Source organism: Ictalurus furcatus, chromosome 14, assembly GCF_023375685.1.
Source record: "Ictalurus furcatus strain D&B chromosome 14, Billie_1.0, whole genome shotgun sequence".
In the NCBI taxonomy this organism is placed as follows: domain Eukaryota; kingdom Metazoa; phylum Chordata; class Actinopteri; order Siluriformes; family Ictaluridae; genus Ictalurus; species Ictalurus furcatus.
Window position 1 is genome coordinate 21128874 of NC_071268.1, and position 21411 is coordinate 21150284.

A 21411-nucleotide genomic window follows, 5' to 3' on the forward strand; every position below is an offset into this window, starting at 1 on the left:
CATGACATCTGTTGCTTTTGATCGTGTGCACGTTTTCAGGAATAGTTTCTGAAAAGCATGCATTAGAGCACAGGCCCTTTTTTTCATCAACGCTGAAAGGGCATGTATTCAGGCTTTTTGTCCATGCTGTAAATAAATGCAGTTCATTAGCATGTAGCTGTGGGTTTCGTACATGCAGCTCTGTTTCTGCACAGATGTTCCAACAGCAGTAGATGAGTCGAGGAGAGGAGCGAGAGAGCAAAATAACACAGAGCATCCCCTTGACGACTGCCTGTACATAATTGATTGTTTATCTGACAGGAGCATGAACAACACTAGAACGAAAGAGGGGGGAGAGGGAGTAGATTTGAGTGGCAGGAGGTGAGAAAGTGTCACAGCGTCTCTGCAGTCCTGTCGATATGCTTGCAGTATCACACAGCGTGCAGGTCCAACTGCCAGCAGGCCACACTGACCTTGGGTTAATCTCCTCACCCGTCTACTTGACATTTAATTCCTACCTCATTCGGACTCTCAGCAGTCAGATTCCTGTGCTTAATTCAGGACTGCACAAAGGCAGAGTGGATACGCATGTATGACTGCGTATATCTGAATGTCTTACAGTATAATCGCTACATTACAATATATTACACGCCCCAGAGAAAGCATTACAGTATCACTCTGCCTTTGGGTGAATGAAAGCTCGGTGCTCTTTTTGACAAGTGTACAAATACACTACATACACTCCACTAATGAAGAGGCAAAAGGATCTTTATTATAACTGAATATCCACAAGCAAAGCAAAGGGTGAGCTTCTGGAAATCATATGATCTGATCTAGTATTCTGTTCAGTCAGAAAGTAGTTCTTGGCAAGTGTGTGGAGTGAGATAAGTAAAAGCATTGTTCACCAGAGTTTCAGTCCAAGGGCACCCATGCAGGAATGAGTCATACTCTGACTTTACAGAAGTCACGGAGTCACCTCGTATTCTCTCTTTCTCTTTTCTCTATCTATTTCTATCTCCTGCCTCCTACCTCTCCCGTTTCTGTGCCTTTCTGTCTCTTTTCTTACCCTCCTTCTCTCTGCGCATTTTACCACCAGTCTTCAAACCAATACAGACATTTAACACGAATCATTTTCCCAAGTGACATTCAGACTCTGCAACTGGTTTTCATATGAAGAGCACACACTATTTTCATTGGGTGTTAGTTTGTTCTTTCCTTTTGCACGAGTGATAATGATAGTCGGAAAAGATTACAGGGCGTTCTGTGTGAATAATGCTGTCTAGAGTGGTATATTCATAATGATTTGTGTTTCTCTTGAACTTTGCGAATAAGTTTGATAAAAGTTATGTCACCTAGACATAGGTTATTAATTCTGATTATTAGCGATAATTATCCAAGTATTGTTTTGCTTCTTTGGGAATGACAGTTTTGTGATTTTGCTGGACCTACCCTTGTTATGAATCAAAGAGGATTATTCCACAATCCCATGCATACAAAGATCTCCCCTAGAGCTCATAGTCAATTGAAGTGCAGCCAGAAATAGCTTCTCCACCATTTCAGTGTACAGTTTATTCACATGCAGGCCTCGTAACGTTTGCTGAGGAGGCTGAAGAGTCATTCCAGTTTAAGATTTCTAGCTTTAAACGAGGCTCTTATGATAACTCCACATGTTTCATCTCTGCTTTCCTCACCTTAAGACAACAGCACACATTAAAGCTATTATTGTGACCTTTGTCTCTGATTTTTTTTTTCTCTCTTTGACACTGTCTCTGTTCTAGAGCATGATGAGTGTGTGTCGGGGAAGCACAGCTGTGATGAGAATGCGTTGTGCTTTAACACTGTAGGGGGGCACAGCTGCTCCTGTAAACCCAGCTACACTGGCAATGGCACCATATGCAAAGGTGAGAACGGGGCTGCTCACTAGACATACACACATGCACACACACCTGCCTACAACACCTTAATCTACCTGCTTTGTTTTAGACCCTCTCAGTGGTTGGTTTTTTAACCAGTAAGGATTATAAACAGTTGTCCATTTAAGTATTAAAAGAACACTCCATCATTTCATCAACCTAATATCTATTTATTGCATCTTTACCAGTGGTATTCCTTAATTGATGTCTAATGGTGAGCATGACAAAATGTCATACCAAATATATTCTTCTGTAATTTCAATCAAATGTGCATGTGAAGAGGAATAGCACAAACTCGAGTTTACAATGCATGTGATATCAATATTTCATTTACTAAGGCTGTAGTTCATTAAGCGAAAACTATGCTTGAGACAGCCTACTAAATGAGCTATGTGTGGGGCAAAAATTACATTATAAAAGTGTAATATGCTTAAGAGAGACAGGACACAAATCAGTGTGCTGTTTATTAGGCTTAATCCAATAATCACCGTCATAATTCGTAGCATAGGTCTGAACACCGGCAGACAACAACAGACAGGGATAATCGACAGTTCCAGCCATAAACAAAGGCACAGATCACAACTGGGAAGTCAAAACAGAAATACACCAAAGAAAGGAACAAGGAAACACAGATAAACGCAACACAGAGAGGGGTTCCTGAGTGGTGCAACTCAAAAAAGCATTCTCAATATTGTCCAGAGATTGCGAGTTCGAATCCGGATTATGTCACAGCCAGCCATGGCTGGGAGTCCAAGACCGCATACTCTCTATCCCCTATTAATCACAGCATCACTAGTTAATCACTGGCATCTGTGAGCTCATGTACAACCCCAATTCCAAAAAAGTTGGGACGCTGTGTTAAATGTAACTAAAACCGAATGTGCTGATTTGCAAATCTCATAAACCCATATGTTATTCACAATAGAACATAGAAAACATATCAAATGTTTAAACTGAGGAAATGTACCATTTAAGGGAAAAAATAAGGTAATTTTGAATTTGATGTTTGCAACACGTCTCAAAAAATTTGGGACGGGGCAACAAAAGGCTGGAAAAGTAAGTGTTACTAAAAAAGAAACAGCTGGAAGTTAATTGGTAACAAGTCAGTAACATGATTGGGTATAAAATAGTATCTTAGAGAGGCAGAATGTTTCAGAAGTAAAGATGGGCAGATGTTTACCAATCTGTGAAAAACTGTGTCTACAATTTGTGGAACAATTTCAGAGTAATGTTCCTCAATTTAAATTTGCGAAGACTATGAATATCTCATCATCTACAGTACATAATATCATCAAAAGATTCAGAGAATCTGGAGAAATCTCTGTGTGCATGGGACAAGGGTGAAAATCAATATTGCTCAATAGTAATCTTCGGGCCATCAGGTGGCACTGCATTAAAATCAGGCATGATTCTGTAATGGAAATCACTGCATGGGCTCAGAAACACCTCCAGAACTCATTGTCTGTGAACACAGTTCACCATGCCATCCACAAATGCTGGTTAAAGCTCTATCATGCAAAGAAGAAGTAATATGTGAACATGATCCAGAAACGCAGCCGTCTTATCTGGGCCAAAGCTCATTTAAAATGGACTGAGGCAAAGTGGAAAACCGTTCTGTGGTCAGACTAATCAAAATTTGAAATTCTTTTTGGAAACCATGGATGCCACGTCCTCTAAACTAAAAAGGACTAAAGAGGAGAGGGACCATCTGGCTTTTTATCAGCGCTCAGTTCAAAAGCCTGCATCTCTGATGGTATGGGGGTGCATTAGTGCCTGTAGAATGGGCAGCTTGCACATCTGGAAAGGCATCATCAATGCTGAAAGGTATACACAGGTTTTAGAGCAACATATGCTTCCATCCAGATAACATCCCATGTTTACTTCTGAGAAACTCTGCCTCTCTAACGTACTCTTTTTATACCCAATCATGTTACTGACCTGTTGGCAATTAACCTAATTAGTTGCAAAATGTTCCTCCAGCTGTTTCTCTTTAGTAACACTTACTTTTCCAGCCTTTTATTGCCCCCGTCCCAACTTTTTTGAGACGTGTTGCGAATATCAAATTCAAAATTACCTTATTTTTTCCTTAAAATGTTACATTTACTCAGTTTAAACATTAGATATGTTTTCTATGCTCTATTGTGAATAACAATGGTTTTGAGATTTGCAAATCATTGCATTCTGTTTTTATTTACATTTATTTACATTTTACACAGCATTTAAACTTTTTTGGAATTGGGGTTGTATGTGGAAGGGGGCAAATAGCGCTTTCTTCCAAGGGTGATATACTGCCCCATTGCGTAACAGTTAAAAGATGGTTGGCTGGCGTCATGTGTCTGCGAGGAAGCCTTTATCCTCCCTGATTAGTAGCTGTTGTTTGATAGGCGAGACCTAAGTAGTAGGTGGGACAATGTAAACAGAACATCAACAGTGTGCACCATGCTAGGAAGCATGTCAAGCAGAAGGAGAGTTCTCTGAAGTTGAGTGTGGTGTGGAAATGGTTAACTATAGAGCTGTCAGAAAGTTCAGGACTAAAATGGAAATGCAAATTTAGTAACAATGTGACAAATGTGTTAATAATGAAAGATTGTATGTCAGAGTAAGTAAACAGTGTTCAGGGTATTGAAGTGTATTATGTCATTAGATCCCCAGTTTTAATAATTCACTTATAAAAGTGTGTAATTTCATTTTCCTAGTGGGTGACAGCAGCTCTTATTATGTATAGAAAATTGGAATAACCAAAGACAGTGCTTGAATTGTGTTGAATTTATAAGCTGTGAAGAAGTTGGTATAGGCCTGTGTATTAATGTTTACTACACTGAAAAGAATATACACTCCCTATCCACGTTATTAAGAACCCCAGTACACCCTCACATTCATGCAGTTATCTAATCAGCCAATCATGTGGCAGTACAAATTATTATGCAGAAACAGGTCAAGAGCTTCAGTTAATGTTCACATCAAACATCAGAATGGGGAAAAAGTGTGATCTCTGACAGACTGTGGCATGCTTGTTGGTGTCAGACGGGCTGGTTTGAATATTTCAGAAACTGCTCATCTCCTGGGATTTTCACACACAACAGTCTCTAGAGTTTACACAGAACGGTGCGAAAAACAAAAAAACACTGAGTGAGCGGCAGTTCTGTGGGTGGAAACGCCTTGTTCATAAGAGAGATCAGAGGAAAATGGCTAGATTGGTTTGATCTGCCAGAGAGGATACAGTAACTCATATAATCACTCTTAACAACCATGGTGAGCAGAAAAGCATCTCATCATGCACAAAACATTGAACCTTGACGTGGATGGGCTACAACAGCAGAAGACCACATCATGTACCACTCCTGTCAGCCAGTAATAAGAATCTGAGGCTATCACGGGCACAGACTCCCCCAAACTGGACAGCTGAAGATAAAACTGAAAAAACCCCCAAAAAACGGTCTGTGCCCATCAAAGCCCTCAGATTCCTGTTCCTAGCTGACAGGAGTGAAAGCTGATGTGGTCTTCTGCTCTTGTAGCCCATCCATCTCAAGTTTTGATGTGTACAGGTTGATTGTTTTGAGTTACTATAGACTTCCTGTCAGCTCTAACCAGACTGGTCATTCTCCTCTGATCTCTCTCTTCAACAAGGTGTTTCACTCACACAATGTTGTGCTTTTCGCACCATTCTGTGTAAACGCAATAGAATGTTGTGTGTGAACATCTCAGGAGATCAGCAGTTTCTGAAAAAACTAAAAAAATCAAACCATCAACAACCATGCCACGGTTAAAATCACAGAGATCACACTTTTCCCCATTCTGATGTTCGATGTGAACATTAACTGAAGCTCTTGACCTGTATCTGTGTGCTTTTATGCATTGCACTGCTTCCACACGATTGGCTGATTAGATAACTGCATGAATGTGCAGGGTTACCGGTGTCCCTAATAAAGTGGACAGTGAGTGTAGAATCAGCTTCCCGTTTCTCCACCCTTTTTCCACCTGTCTTCCCACTTCCCACTTTCTCCCTTAAATGCATGTGGATAAGGAGAAGGTTTGTGCATGACACAGAAACTAAAAACGGGTGCAAACAGCTTAGAAATAGCAGGTCCTCATATTTAGAATGTAATCGACAAGCATTAAAGCGTTCTGTAAAAATGTATTTTACATAAATCTTAATCTTTAATATACAAGCTCATAATCCTAAAATGTATTAGTAATCTCAGTTTAAGCCTGATGTGTGTATCCTCTGTTCGACCCCCAGCCTTGTGTGATGGTCTATGTCTGAACGGTGGCACCTGCATCTCTCCCAACACTTGCGTGTGCATGCAGGGCTTCACTGGGCACAAGTGTGAGAAAGGTAAGAGGTACTTGCTGTCCTGTCAGTGCTCTTATCACCTGGTCTTCCTACACTACCTTTCTTGCTTTTCACCATGTGCAACTGTTGCTTGCATTTGCAGTATCTAAACCGTTGTGATGAAGTGAAACTAAGGAACTGCTACTGGTGTGTCCCAGAAAAAATGTTGGTTGGGATTATGATCCCATGCGGTAAAAAAAAAAAGTATGACCACTCTGTCCAAAATACCATTAAATTCGCACAAAAACTCCTCATCTAATTTAACTAGAGTCTAATACACTATATTTGTTGCAGTTTGGAAATCTGATTTCACGTGAAATTTGACTTACACGTGGCTTTTCATCTCTGTTTGACTCCATACACCGAAAGAGAATAAGGATTTAATTCCTTCTCATCTCTATAACAGCTGGAAAGCTGCATCATATAGCGTTCAGCATCTGAGAATCTGTGCTTTGCTAGTAGATCCAGATTCATTTTGCAATCCATCCTCCACACGATCTTATTGACTTTTTGTAATAACGTTGCTTCTGTTTCACATCTAATTTAGCTATGAATTACCTTGAGAAGGGCTGAGTTTGCAGGGACCTTCTAATCAAAATGTGGATTTAAAGCTCAGTGAGACTGCATATGCAGTCACAACATTATATAATGTAGCAGTGCTGCTACTCCTCTATGGGTAATTAAGGGTAGCAGAAGATACTGAACACAGCTAAGACAAAAGCAAGCTGCAGTTGTCTCTGCAACAGGACACTCCTACTCCTCCAGCTTTGCATCGATTCCACATAAAGGAGCCTTTTTACGACATGTCCCTGTGCAGCGGCCGATTGAAGCCCAATTGCTTTTCTTTATCCCCTGTCATTCCCAGAGTACAGAGATAGGTTTCTGAAGAGCCCTCAGACACATGATTGAAATGATAGTAGCAGAAATAACATTTCTGTAGCAACACACAATTTCAGCTGCTTGTTCAACACATAGTATATTCTTAAGGTCTCGGAAATGCTAATTTATCAAAACCCTATAACACAATACAGCCTTAATCTTAGTTAAATTTAGGTGTGCAACAATTATTGGCACCTCTGTGAATTCATATGAGAACAATATATTTGATGTATATTCCCATTGATATTTACATTTTTTTTAATACACTTGGGTGACTACGAACAGGTAATTGTTCACACATGACTTCCTGTTTCACAGGGGTATAAATATGAGGTAACACATAGGCCAGATTCCCTTAGTCAGTCATAACAATTGGCAAGACCAAGGAATATAGCTGTGATGTGTGGGAAAAGGTTGTTGAGTTCACAAAATGGGAAAATAGCACAAGCATTGAAAATGCCCATTTCCACCATCAGGGCAATAATTAAGAAGTTCCAGTCAACTGGAAATGTTATGAATCAACCTGAAATTGGACGTGTGTCTATATTGTCTAAATGCACTGTGAAGAGGATGGTTTGAGTGGCCAAAAAATCTCCACGGATCACAGCTGGGGAATTGCAGAAGTTGCAGATAGTCTCCAAAACTACAATCCCAAGTCACCTACATCACCACAAGTTGTTTGGAAGTGTTTCAAGAAAAAAGCCTCTACTCTCATCCAAAAACAATCTCAAGCATCTTCAATTTGCCAGACACAAGTTCAAATGGGATCGGGTTCTCTGGTCAGATGAAACCAAAATAGAGCTTTTTGGCAATAAACACCAGAGGTGGTTTTGGTGCACACAGAGAGGTAGCCATATGGAAAAGTACCTCATGTGCATGGTTAAATATGGTGGTGCCTCTTTAATGTTTTGGGGCTGTTTTTTTGCCAGAGGACCTGGACATTTTGTTAAGATACATGGCATCATGGACACCAAATATGAACAAATATTAAATGAAAACCTGATTTCCTCTGCCAGAAAGCTTAAAATGGGCCATGGTTGGATCTTCCAGCAGGACAGTGATCCAAAACATACATCAAAATCAACACAAAAATGGTTTACTGACCACAAAATCAAGGTTCTGCCATGGCCATCCCAGTCCCCTCAGTTGAAACCCATAGAAAACCTGTGGGGTGAACGGAAGAGGAGAGTCCACCAGCATGAACCTCGAAATTTGAAGGAACTGGAAAGATACTTTAGGGCAGAATGGTCTCAGATCCCTTGCCATGTATTCTCCAACCTCATCAGTCATTATAGGAGAAGTACAAAGGAGGTAGTACAAAGCATTGACTTGACTAAAAGGGTGCCAATAATTATTGCACACCTGTATTTAATAAAGATATATATATATATATATATATATATATATATATATATATATATATATATATATTGGCTAAACCTGTGTTGTGTTTGCAAAGGTTAAACAATTAAGAAACATTTTCACAGCCTTCTTTGCTCATATTTATCAAGGATGCCAATACTAGTGGAGGGCACTGTATATGTACATTAAAGAGAAGAGTTGTGATTGTGATTATATACGCAACCATAAAATCACAAAATCAAAATGATCAAGGTTAATTTAAATTGGGTGAAGAAATGCATAAAAAGGAACACCCACGCAGGGTACAAGTACAATAAAGACACCATTAAATATAGACCTCTCTAATATTTACTCAAACATAGACTAGTATATATTTGTATTATGCATAAGTTGCAAAAAGTGTCAAAAGGAATTTATTAAATTAACCTGGCTAGTTCTTACTTGGTTAGTGTTAGGTTAGTGTGAAAGTTAGGTTTAGATATCAGATAAGATGAACACTTGGTTTATAACCTTCCTAATTTATAACCCTAGGTTTATAGTAAGGGTTACTTTATGGTTAGATCTACTTTTCCTGGAAATCTAATCTGGAATGAAACTACTCCTTTTTAATCTGGTGTCAAATCTGTATTATCTTAACCTTGCTGTCATCCATGGTGACCCCGTGCAGACCGTGGTCCTGACAAATAAGTTCTTTTCCAAAATGTCTCTTAAGTAAAATCCTGACAAGTGTGACATGTTTAGATAAAGAAAGAAAGAAGAAAATATCAGTGTGGTCTAGCATCTCTTGCAAATCATCCTTTAATCATGAATAAACGACTGGTAGACAGAAGGGGCATTTACCAAGACACAGTGCAATGCTAAATATTCATAATGTCCTCGATTTTGTCCAGCAATTAATGCTGAATGCAGTCTTCCAATGATCTCTGCCTCTAATTAATAAGGTTATATGCACTACACAAATCTAGCTTGGTACTTGGTACTCTTAGTTGTTCTAAAGCTGATGGTTCTAAGTGATAAGGATAGGGAAATTTTACTATCACGTTATTGTGAACCCTATAGTTGATAATGACGTAGGCCTAGAGGGCCAGATGTACCATTGTTTGAAGGCTGTGAAAATGTATTTGTCCATGGCCTTATATTCTAATAGGGACAGTGGGTAAGATCTTCACTTTAGTGGTACTGCAGCACTGCTAGTGCAATCACACAGTCATAGTGATGATGTGGGGGAACAAGGAGCAACGTTGGTCTTCTTGTTAAAAAAAAACAGGCTCTGAAATTGTGCAGGAGTCACTACTTGGGCTAAATTGGATGGACTTTCCACTGAAGTGGATGTTAGTAGGAGCTGGGGCTTTAGGATGCAGGATCCAGTACACAAGTCAGACTATGGTCTCTAGGGTCTCCCAATTGATGCGAGAGTTGTGTTTATGGAGCCATGAGAGGTCTAAGATAACAAGGTGGTGAATTTGCCTCAGGCCTGACTGTGAGTTTGTATCGTGTGTGTGTGTGTGTGTGTGTGTGTGTGTGAGAGATCTCACTGGTCTTTCCTCGAGGGCTTGAGTCTGTAGAGTTGTAGATATTTTTTGGTGGTGATCTCCATATCTAAGTAGGCAGTGATCAATAAAATTTCCTGCATGAACAGATATGCACAAAGCCCCTTTCTAAAGGCCACATGATTCCAGCTGCAATTGGTGGCTAGAGTGCATAATTCTAGGGCATTATTAGCTGTAGAACGTGAGCCTTGAGAAAATAAAAAGTAAAAGTAGGTTAAAAAAAAGGAAAAAAACTTCTTGAACATTGATGTAAATTCTGAACTTAACTCTGAATACAGACTATTTTGCACAATTCAATAATATTAGTGGTGCAGCAGGTAACATTGCTGTCTCACAGCTCATGGGTCCCTGGTTAAATCCTGAAATTGGTTTACTGTCTATATGGAGTTTCTGTGTATGCTCTCGCTGTGTCCGCATGGATTTCTTACGGGTTCTCTAGTTTCCTTCCACGTTCCAAAAAATGGAAGGAGGTGGATTGGCTAAGATAAATTGCCCCTTGGTCTGGGTGAGTGTGTGAATGTATGTGTATTGTCCCATATGATTTAAAGTCATGGGAGACATGGTGGCTTAAGTTGAAAGTATGCTTCACTTTTTACGCATACTCTAGGAACACCGTACAGTACGCGTGACGCAAATTTTGTCATCAGCCATGTATGCGCGTACTGTATGCACACAGCCAGATTTTTCAGTCGCGTGCTTTGTACGCGCAGGTCACACGTGCGCATTTCAATCTTTTGCACAATTTAGTTGTTCCACAAGGTGGCGACAGTGACTCAGGGCCGTTGATTCTCAAGGTAGTCGAAGAAAGAACTGAATAAATGGAAGAGACGGAAACGGTTGCAGGTTAGAATGTACCCGCATTTGTATAATTCTAGCCTTAACGAGTATAAGGATTTGTATATGGGTGCTAATCGTGGAGAGAGATTGCCTGAGGGTTGTTCTTCGTGTTGTTGTAGTTCTTCTTCGTTGTCGTCCTTCACACCAGAAGACCTGCTTTTCTGCTCTGTACTGACTCTTACAGGCCAGGAGGGGTAGTGCAAGTTGTCGTAATGCACATTTGCTGACTGCCTGTGCACGAGTACATATCAAATGGAGTATACTTTGAAAGGCTATACGTACGACTGTGCGTATATGCTAGTGTATGCGTAAAAACACAAAGTATACCAGAGGCTTTAGTGTTTAGCACATTTGCCACGTATCTCCAGGGTTGGGGGTTCTATTCCCACCTCCGCACTGTGTGTGGGTGGGTGGGTGGGTGGATGGATGGATGGATGGAAAGTGAGTGAGTGAAAAATATCTAAAATGTTAAATGGTATATAGAGATTTCTTAACTTTGGACAATTTACAATGTGTGTGTGTGTGTGTGAGACACTCCTCGTGAACTTGTTACTACTCTGACAGCTGCTGTTCTCACTTGCATCACACAGTACATATTAATCAGTGACACGCTTTTTATTTATGTGTAAAGTCACAGAACTCAAATGATGAACTTTTCAGTGGGAGACAAAGAATGTGACAGAGAGATGGATGCTGAGAAAGAAAGTCAGACATAGTTCAGATGCCCATGGAGAGTGAGGGCATTTCTGGAAAGAGAATTACAATACAGCACTACAGCAAATGTCAGCTATGAATCACTTTGTCTTCTATGCATGCTGCGTTTTGCTTATTTAGTCGTGCCTTTGATGCATCCGAGTGCCTTGATGTCTCTCGGCATCCAACAGTGATCGAAATTGTGCATAGTAATTAAACCGACTGATTTTGACTGTCACAGGTGTCAAAGCATTCAGGAGATGTTTTGAGTTCCTTTGAGTTTGGTTTTTCAAGAAAATTACTTACAAAGCAAATGATCAGAGAGGTTTTCTCATTTGTATTAGCTGGGCTGATAGTTCACGGGATACACAGAAGCAGAGGGCAAAATAAACGAGGTTGGGGTTGGGGCTAATGGTAGAGAGAACATAGAAATGCTTTCACTCTCTCTCTCTTTCTCTCTCACTCTCAGCAGCTCTGCACTGGCTTTTAGGAACCCTTTTGGGACTCGCTGACTCCCAGCAACAGCTCTGAGAGAGAAAGACAGAGAAGTAGATAGACATGGATACAATGAGAGCTTTATAAGGTGTTTATAGTGAAATGATTAATCTGAAAAGAAACGAAGGATTAACCATGCAAGTACAAAGTAGAATTTTAGTAATGAATATGCTTTGCTGCCTTGTCTTTGTGAATAGAAATCGATATTAGGTGAAATGTATGTGTTTTGTGCTTTAATCCGATAAACATGTACTGTACACACACTGACAGTATGTGGAGCGTTATATATTTTTAGCACTGGGTAGTACAGCTCTCGATGTGTACAGTACAGACAATTGTGATTAATTTTTCCTCTAGTTTTCTTACAGCTGCATCATTTCCTCCTGGCCGACAAGTGTACATATCAGCCTACATTCTGGCAAAAGTACATCTCTGGTTAACTTGGATAACAATTGGGCTTACTGATCAAGGAGAACAAGTGCGAGAGAAAGATTATGTAAAAATATACGTGAGACAACTAGGCTCATCCCCAAGCACCTCCCTCCCAGTGCAGACATACACCAAAAACACACCACTCCCCCTACTGCTCCACTCATTGAAATGCATGGTGCATTATTTGATGGATGAAAAAAAATTCAGAACTATCTATCTGATCAAATCATATATTGCAGAATGGACTTGCAAACAGACCTAAAATGCGCTATTCTTCTCTCCGTGCCCAAAGTTTTTGCTTAGTCCTAATGATGATGTCATTTCCCCAGGTGTTAGTCTGCAGCTATAGCCAGTAGCATGGCATAACCTCCTCCAGGGAATGGACTTTTCAGCAGACATGCTTGTAATGCAGTGCAGCAGTCCGCTTCTTGGGTAATGATGCATAGAGCATTGTATAATGCATAGACTGCACTCTGTAGTGCTGTACTCAGAGAACAAGAGATGTGGAAACTCATAAGATTCCAAAGCATAGCAGTTTGTTTTCAAGCTTTACATCATGGTAATCGCATGAATATGTAGTGCAAGTCACTAGCCAAAAATCAAAACCTAATAGACTGACGTATACTTTATCTCAGTGAATATACAGAGGCCACATTCTGATCACCACTGTTATTTGTGCTTGAATATTGTTAATTCCAGTGGTCACCACGATGTGCCAGTGTTATGTAACTGTCCCAAAAGATTACCTCAATTGATATTTTGATTAGAGCGCTACACACACACCAATCCAAACTCTCCCAGAGGTTCGGTTCAGTTGTGTTGAGATATGAGAGAGAGAGAGAGAGAAAGAGAGAGAGAGAGAGAGAGAGAGAGAGAGAGATGTCTAAGTATGTAATTGGCAGAAAAAACAAAATTTTGGGCAAAATCAAATTTTTCAGCATTTTTGGCTTCTGAATTTGAATTGCTCTATAAACATGCAAGACTTCCAAAGGACTGGGGGAGAAACAAAAACTTGGCAGGACACAAGGAACAGATGAAATCAATCAAGAGACAGCAGGCGATATAATAAGAAAAGGAAATAATGGCCAAACAAGGAACTTGGAAAACCAAATGAATCACAAACTTATGTGCAGAGTGTGGGAAATCACAGGGGTTATAACAAGGGGTGATAGATGAATATACAACAAACATGTCAGGTATCATAGTTGTTAATTCTGTGATATTGAAGGGAATAAATTAAAAACAAATGTATATGGGATTCATTTGTAAATTGTATTTTTACTTTACCAAAGCTTGTCATCTATAAAAGATAATAATACTCTCTCTCTCTCTCTCTCTCTCTCTCTCTCTCTCTCTCTCTGTGTGTATGTGTTTCCTGTGACACTGTTATTGACCGTAAGCTCTAGACATTGGTATGGTTCCTGTATAGATTGTGCCTGGTTTTCCTGGAGATTTGTGTAATTACTTGCCTTAATAACGGCTGGGACCTAAAGTGCCGCTCTGTGCAAATGCACCTCATTAAAGCCTCATTCAGAAGCTGCGCCAATTACTCACACAGAAACAGAGATGCACAAATATAAAGAGTTCAGAGACTGACTAGAGCACTCACAGAGCTGAATAACCCTGCGTGGGATAGAAGAATGCGCAGAGGTATAAAGGTCAAACTATTTATAATAGTTAGTTAAGTTAGTGTAACATTTTTTTAGGCGTGCTAATGAGCTGTCTGTACCAGGTGACATTATGCCCCCCAATTATGACCTCCTCAGTGAATCTGTGTGCACTGGTTAAGTGCTATAATCATGCTTATGTAGTAGTGTAGTAGTGCCTAAGAAGGGTGTTTTTGTTTTGTATAACCAACTTTCAAAAGAAGTATGTGTAAAGTGTGTGTGTGTGTGTATTTGGTGTTTTCTGATGTCAAATCTTTTTCCACCTTTAATGTGGAATGTATAAAATTGAAGTGAAAAAGATATAGGAACATGTAAGGGGAATATACCTACAAATATATATTTACAATAACCTGATCGCACAGGTATATAATGAGCCAGGTGCATGTGCTTAAAATGAATCAATCACATTCAACGTCATGATCAAGTAATTATCATACACCTGTCATGAGTGAAGTAATAAAGATAAAGATCAGCTGTTTCTTGGTTTCATGTGATTGCTGAAGCCACGGCCGGCATGAGCTAAAAGCATATACTGGATCTGACTCTCAAAACGTTTTGATCGGAAGAGGAAAATAAAAAGAATTTCCAAAACATCAGACCATCATCAGCAAGTGGAGAAAATGGGACACCACAGAAACATTACCAAGAACAGGACATCTCTCCAAAACTGATGAAAGCTCAAAATGTAAAATTTACAGGAAGGCTGCCAAGAGACCTACAACAACATTAAAGGAGCTGACAACAATCTCTTATATTCTTCACATGTGTGGGCAATGGGAAAGGGTGGCTAGATGGCAGCTCTTTCTCATAACAACATCAAACATCCCAGCCCACCTAAATCACTTCCAAACTATATGGCAGTTGTGTCTGATGATGAGCCCAAGGTAGAATATTTTGTTCCTAATTCTAAAAGATATGTTTGCCACAAAAACCTGACAGCTTCACCCAAAAAACACCATACCCCTGGTGAAACATGGTGGTGATAGCATCATGCTATGGGTCTGTCTCTCTTCAGCTGATACTGGGGCTCTAGTCAAAATAGAGGGAATCATGAATAGCTCCAAATACCAATCTATTTTGGCACAAAAAAATGCAGGCCTCTGTTAAACAGATGAAGATGAAGAAAAACTTCCCCTTCCAGCACAGTAACGACTCAAAGTACAAATCCAAGTCAACAAAGGAATGGCTTCAGAAGAAGTTTTGGAATGGCCCTGTCAGAACCCAGATCTCAATCCTAGCGAAAACCTGTAGAATGGCTTGAACAGAGCTGTGGACAGGAGATCCCCTCACAGTTCAATAGATCTGGAGCATTTTTGGAAGGCAGAGTGCAACAAAATTGCCAAATCAAGATGTGCTAAGTTGGTAGACTCTTTTGAGTGCTGTATTACAAGCAAAAAGTGCTTTAAAGTATTAGTTAAGGGGTGTGCAGACTTATGCAACCTAGTTATTGTAAGTTTTTTCAAATAAAACAAATAAAATGTTTGTTTTTCACTTGAAGTTTGTTGTTTGCTATATCGCATTAAAGATGGAAAAAGATCTGACTTATTTATCTGGGTTTCATTGTTTTATATGAACAAAACAATCTGCAATTTTATCATGGGTGTGTAGACTTTTTATATCCACTGTATTGGTGTACCAAAGAGATGTTTGGAGAGGGAATTAGCATTAGCACCTATTTATTTCATGGGAATTTGCTTAGTGTACAGGAATTACAGGTAATGGATGTTGCCATCTTCCGTTTTCTGGGAACTTTACTTCCTAGAAGCATAGTTGGACTCAATCTCCAGACTTCCAAATGTCATGTGACTCATCTCACTAGAATTCAATTCAATTCAATTCAATTTTATTTGTATAGCGCTTTTTACAATAGACATTGTCTCAAAGCAGCTTTACAGAAATATCAACATGGTATACAGATATTAAAGGTGCAAATTTATCCCAACTGAGCAAGCCACTGAGTGGCGACGGTGGCAAGGAAAAACTCCCTAAGATGTTTTAAGAGGAAGAAACCTTGAGAGGAACCCGACTCAGAAGGGAACCCATCCTCATCTGGGTAACAACAGATAGTGTGAAAAAGTTCATTATGGATTTATATGAAGTCTGTATGGCCTTAGGAGCAGCCGTAGTCCAGCAGTCTGGAATTAGAGAAGATTTGAGCTCCATCCAGAGGCAGAAAGGATCTGGATCTCTAGTATCTCCATAAATTCGTGTGGGGCTCGGCGAAAGGAGAGAGGGAGAAAAAAGATTATTATGACTGCGAAGTAGTAGAACAGAATCTAGTCAGGGTAGGCTTGAGTAAACAAATACGTTTTAAGCCTAGACTTAAACACTGAGACTGTGTCTGAGTCCCGAACACTAATAGGAAGACTGTTCCATAACTGTGGGGCTCTATAAGAGAAAGCTCTTCCCCCTGCTGTAGCCTTCACTATTCGAGGTACCGTCAAATAGCCTGCATCTTTTGATCTAAGTAGGCGTGGCGGATTATATAAAACCAAAAGGTCGCTTAGATATTGTGGCGCGAGACCATTTAGTGCTTTATAGGTTAATAAAAGTATTTTATAGTTAATGCGAGATTTTACTGGGAGCCAATGCAGTATTGATAATATCGGTGTGATATGGTCGTACCTTCTAGTTCTAGTTAGGACTCTAGCAGCTGCATTCTGGACTAACTGGAGCTTATTTATATTCCTACTGGAACATCCAGACAGTAAGGCATTACAGTAATCTAATCTAGAGGTGACGAATGCATGAACTAGTATTTCCGCATCATGTAGTGACAATATGTTTCTTATTTTAGAAATATTTCTGAGATGAAAGAAGGCTATCCTAGTAATATTATCTACATGAGCATCAAATGATAGGCTGGAGTCAATAATCACTCCAAGGTCTTTAACTGCTGCACATGATGAAACAGAAAGACCATCCAGAGTAACCATGTGATCAGAAAGATTACTTCTAGCTACACGTGGGCCTAATAAAAGTATTTCTGTTTTATCAGAATTAAGTAGAAGGAAGTTAGTTAACATCCAATGTCTAATGTCCTTTACACAATCCTCAGCTTTACTAAGCTTCTGTCTGTCCTCTGGCTTCGCTGAAACATACAACTGTGTATCATCAGCATAACAGTGGAAGCTAATTCCATGTTTACGAATAATTTGACCTAGGGGTAGCATATATAAAGTAAAGAGCAGTGGGCCTAAAACAGAACCCTGTGGAACTCCAAAAGTAACCTCAGTACGCATGGAGAATTCACCATTTACATCTACGAACTGATAACGATCGGTCAGATAAGACCTGAGCCAGGAGAGGACTGTTCCCTTAATACCAACAACATTTTCTAATCTATCAAGGAGAATAGTGTGATCTATAGTATCAAAAGCTGCACTAAGGTCGAGTAACACAAGCAGAGAGACACAACCCTGATCGTAGGTCAGTAGAAGGTCATTTACTACTTTAACTAATGCTGTCTCTGTGCTATGATGAGGTCTAAACCCTGACTGATACATTTCATGAATGTTATTCCTATCTAAGTACGAGCATAACTGCTTTGCTACAACCTTTTCTAAAATCTTAGAGATGAAGGGGAGATTTGATATTGGTCTATAGCTGGACAATTGAGACGGGTCAAGATCAGGTTTTTTAATCAAGGGTTTAATAACTGCTAATTTAAGCGATTTAGGTACATAGCCAGTGCTTAGGGAAGAATTGATTATATTTAGAAGTGGTTCAATTACTCCTGGACAAATCTGTTTAAACAAACATGTAGGTACGGGATCTAGTATGCAAGTTGATGAATTGGCTGAAGAGATTAATGTAGCTAGTTCGGTCTCTCTAAGCGAAGCAAAATACTCTAAACATTGATCTGATATTGCTACATTGTCATGTAATGGGTTTGTTACAGTACTGTCCGGTTTTAATTTAATGGCCTGTATTTCACGTCTAATATTTTCAACCTTATCGATGAAAAATTTCATGAAATCTTCACTGCTATGTAATGATTGAGTGTTTCTCTCTGTAGTGGTTTTATTCCTAGTTAATTTTGCTACTGTGTTGAAAAGGAATCTAGAATTGTTTTTGTTGTCTCCTATTAAGGCGGAGAAATAGATTTTTCTAGCATCGCCAAGAGATTTCCTATATTTCAGTAGGCTCTCCTTCCATGCTGTTTGAAATATCACCAGTTTGGTTTGACGCCATTTACGTTCTAATTGTCGAGTTGTCTGTTTTAAGGTTCGCGTTTGATCGTTATACCAGGGTGCTAATTTTTTTTCTCTAATTATTTTCCTTTTGAGTGGAGCCACTCTATCTAGCGTGTAGCGGAGTGTTGACTCCAAGCTTTCAGTCGCCTGATCGAATTCTATGTGATCTAATAAACTATAATGCACAACTATTAGATGGAGAAAAATGCTTTTTCGATGCTCTATGTGCTGCCACAAAACAGTTGATGCCTGGATAATGGTTGACTGTAATAAAAGAATTTGATGTTGCTTGGGGGAAATAAGTCACCTTGTCCTAATGTCCTAATGCTGCCAGTTTTGAATGTAAGTTGGTGCAAAAAATGCACCCATCCCCCTCTGTTCTTCTATTGCTACATTCACTCAGACAAATCCTTTCAAAATGTTTTGCTACATGTCCACAGTTACATTTTTTACCCCCTTGTGGATCAAAAAAAAAAAGAAGAAGAAATTAGACATCACATTGTTTTTTTTAAATGTACGTTTGTTCTTGGTTACGGTTTTTTGTGACTTATACCATTTTTGTACCTTAACATTCTAGTAAGAATACATATGCCAATATACAGTACTGTGCAAAAGTCTTAGGCACCCTATTATTTTACTTCAAACTTTGCTATAGATTTTTATATTAAGACTTCTAGATTATCAGGTCAGTACAAAATCATTTTAGACTTCCACTCATTAGTTTTCCAGCACAAAAGTCAATTTTACAGAAAAATGTTTGTAAGTCAGAAAAAAAAGCAGCATATTACATATTTTTTTCAGCATATTACATGTGTTTTCAGACAAAAAAAACACAATGAAGGCTGTTGTGATTTGCTGCAAAAATAAGAAGCGAGTGCAACAGTAAAAGTCTCCAGAAGAACCGTGTCTGGTTCTGCAAGATGCTCAATAAAAGTTACAGCTCATTTCCTTCTAAAACTGCACTAATTGTACATGAGGTTTTTTTTGCACAAAGGGCGGTCACACTAGATATTGATTTAATTTATTACTGTTTTCTGCTCTTCATAGTATTTGTTTTAATGTAGAAACTTTTTATTTTCATTATTTTTGAAGGCATCTTTGCTCACAGCGTTTCTTTGCATGTGCTTAAGACTTTTCCACAGTACTGTGTATGTATATATTGCCTACTTGAACCATCCTCTTCACAGTACATTTCCAGTTGACTGGAAGTTCTTAATTATTGCCCTGATGGTGGAAATGGGCATTTTCAATGCTTGTGCTATTTTCTTATAGCCACTTCATAATTTGTGAAGCTCAACAACCTTTTCCCGCACATCACAGCTATATTCCTTGGTCTAACCCATTGTTATGAATGACAACGGCAATCTGGCCTATGTGTTACCTCATATTTATACCCCTGTGAAACAGGAAGACATGGTTGAATGATTTCCTGTTCCTAGTCATCCACGTGTATTAAAAAATGTAAAATATCAATGGGAATATACTTCAAATGTATTGTTCTCATATAAATTCGTAGGGGTGCCAATAATTCTTGTGCAGCTATATTTGGAGAATGTGGAATGTGCAGAAATATCGACCTGCTACTAATAACCTTGTCTTTACTGAAAATGCTTCACGCTGCCCTCGGAGTCAGAGAAACAGAAATTCGGGATAGAAAGTAAAGCATGGGAGGAAGGACGAATGACAGAATGAATGAGTGCAGTAAGGGTAGACTCACTCATCCTCTGCCCTTTGAGGGCCATTTTAACGGAGCCTTTGTTTCCAGCTTGTCGCTCAGTATAATGAGGGGAACAGCTGTGACCGTTGCATCACCTGCTCTCCTGTTCTGCACACTTTTACTTCACTCCTTCAGTCCCACTGCCATTCTTTCACCATCCACCCACCATCTCCCCTCCACTTCGTCATTGATATCGTTCTCATCTTTTGTTTCACTCTCTTTCTCTTCAGATTGATAAACATATTCAGTTACAGTGTTACACACACACACACACACACGCACGCACATGCATACACACATAGTGGTGGATTAGCGGTTAAGGCTCTGGGTTACTGATTGGAAGGTTGGGGGTTCAAGCCCCAGCACTGCCAAGCTGCCACTGTTGGGCTCTTGAGCAAGGCCCTTAACCCTCTCTGCTCCAGGGGCACTGTATCATGTATCATGTCTGACCCCAGCTTCCTGACATGCTGGGGTATGCGAAGAAAACAATTTCACTGTGCATGTGTATATGTGATCAATAAAGACTCATTATCATATATATATATATATGATAATGATACTATGATATTAACTAAATATCATAGTATATATATATATATATATATATATATAATATGATATTTAATAGTGGAATTAATAATAATTATTTTTTTCTATTTTTGTTCTTCTAATATTCTTCTTTAAATTTGTTTTTATTTTATTTTATTTTTTTTTTACTGTATTTCAGATTCTGTTGTAGCACTTAAATGACATGCAGCACAACAAGGGTGTGACACGTAAATATGGAGATGTCTTTAGTCCTCCCATGTTGTCATGGCGATATAATCCCCATGTAGCTACTCTCTCTCAGCAGTCTTTCACATAATTGAATAAACTTATGCTGATATTACACTTCAACTCTATAGATGCGCTGTTTCACAGTCAACACTGACTTCTCTTGTATCTCATCTCTAGGTTAGACTTGAAAATCGTCTCTGAAAATGACATGTATTAATGTGAAAGCTTTGCTAGCTCTGGTGGTACATCCATCCTCTGCTAAAAATGCTGTCAAAATGACTCGGGTGGTATAAATAGTCTGCATGCCTTCTGTCTGCCTTCAGATTCCCCACACGCAGACAAGCTGGCATGGATTCAGGTGTCTTGGTCTTTTCTTTCTGGCTAGAGGGCATTGCAGTCAAACAGCTTTTTAATTTCAAAACTCCTGCCAAGTGCAAATTGACCCAGTGAAAAGATCATGAGAGATTTTTTTTTTTTTTACCAAAGCAGGGCAGCAGGAGTGTATTTTGAAATATAGATTTGAATTGAAATATTTCTGGATGACTGGTTAGTAAGTGGTGGCATCTGCTCCGTGTCTTTAG

General features: G+C 39.2%; 1 protein-coding gene across 1 annotated transcript in view; it reads left to right on the forward strand.

Annotated features, from left to right (window-relative positions):
* nell2a (neural EGFL like 2a) overlaps positions 1–21411 on the forward strand; it is an 82343-nt gene that overhangs the window by 45921 nt on the left and 15011 nt on the right. The window contains exons 14-15 of the mRNA XM_053641460.1: positions 1758–1880; positions 6133–6228. Coding sequence (XP_053497435.1) covers positions 1758–1880; positions 6133–6228 — 219 coding nt within the window. The remainder of the gene's footprint in view (positions 1–1757; positions 1881–6132; positions 6229–21411) is intronic.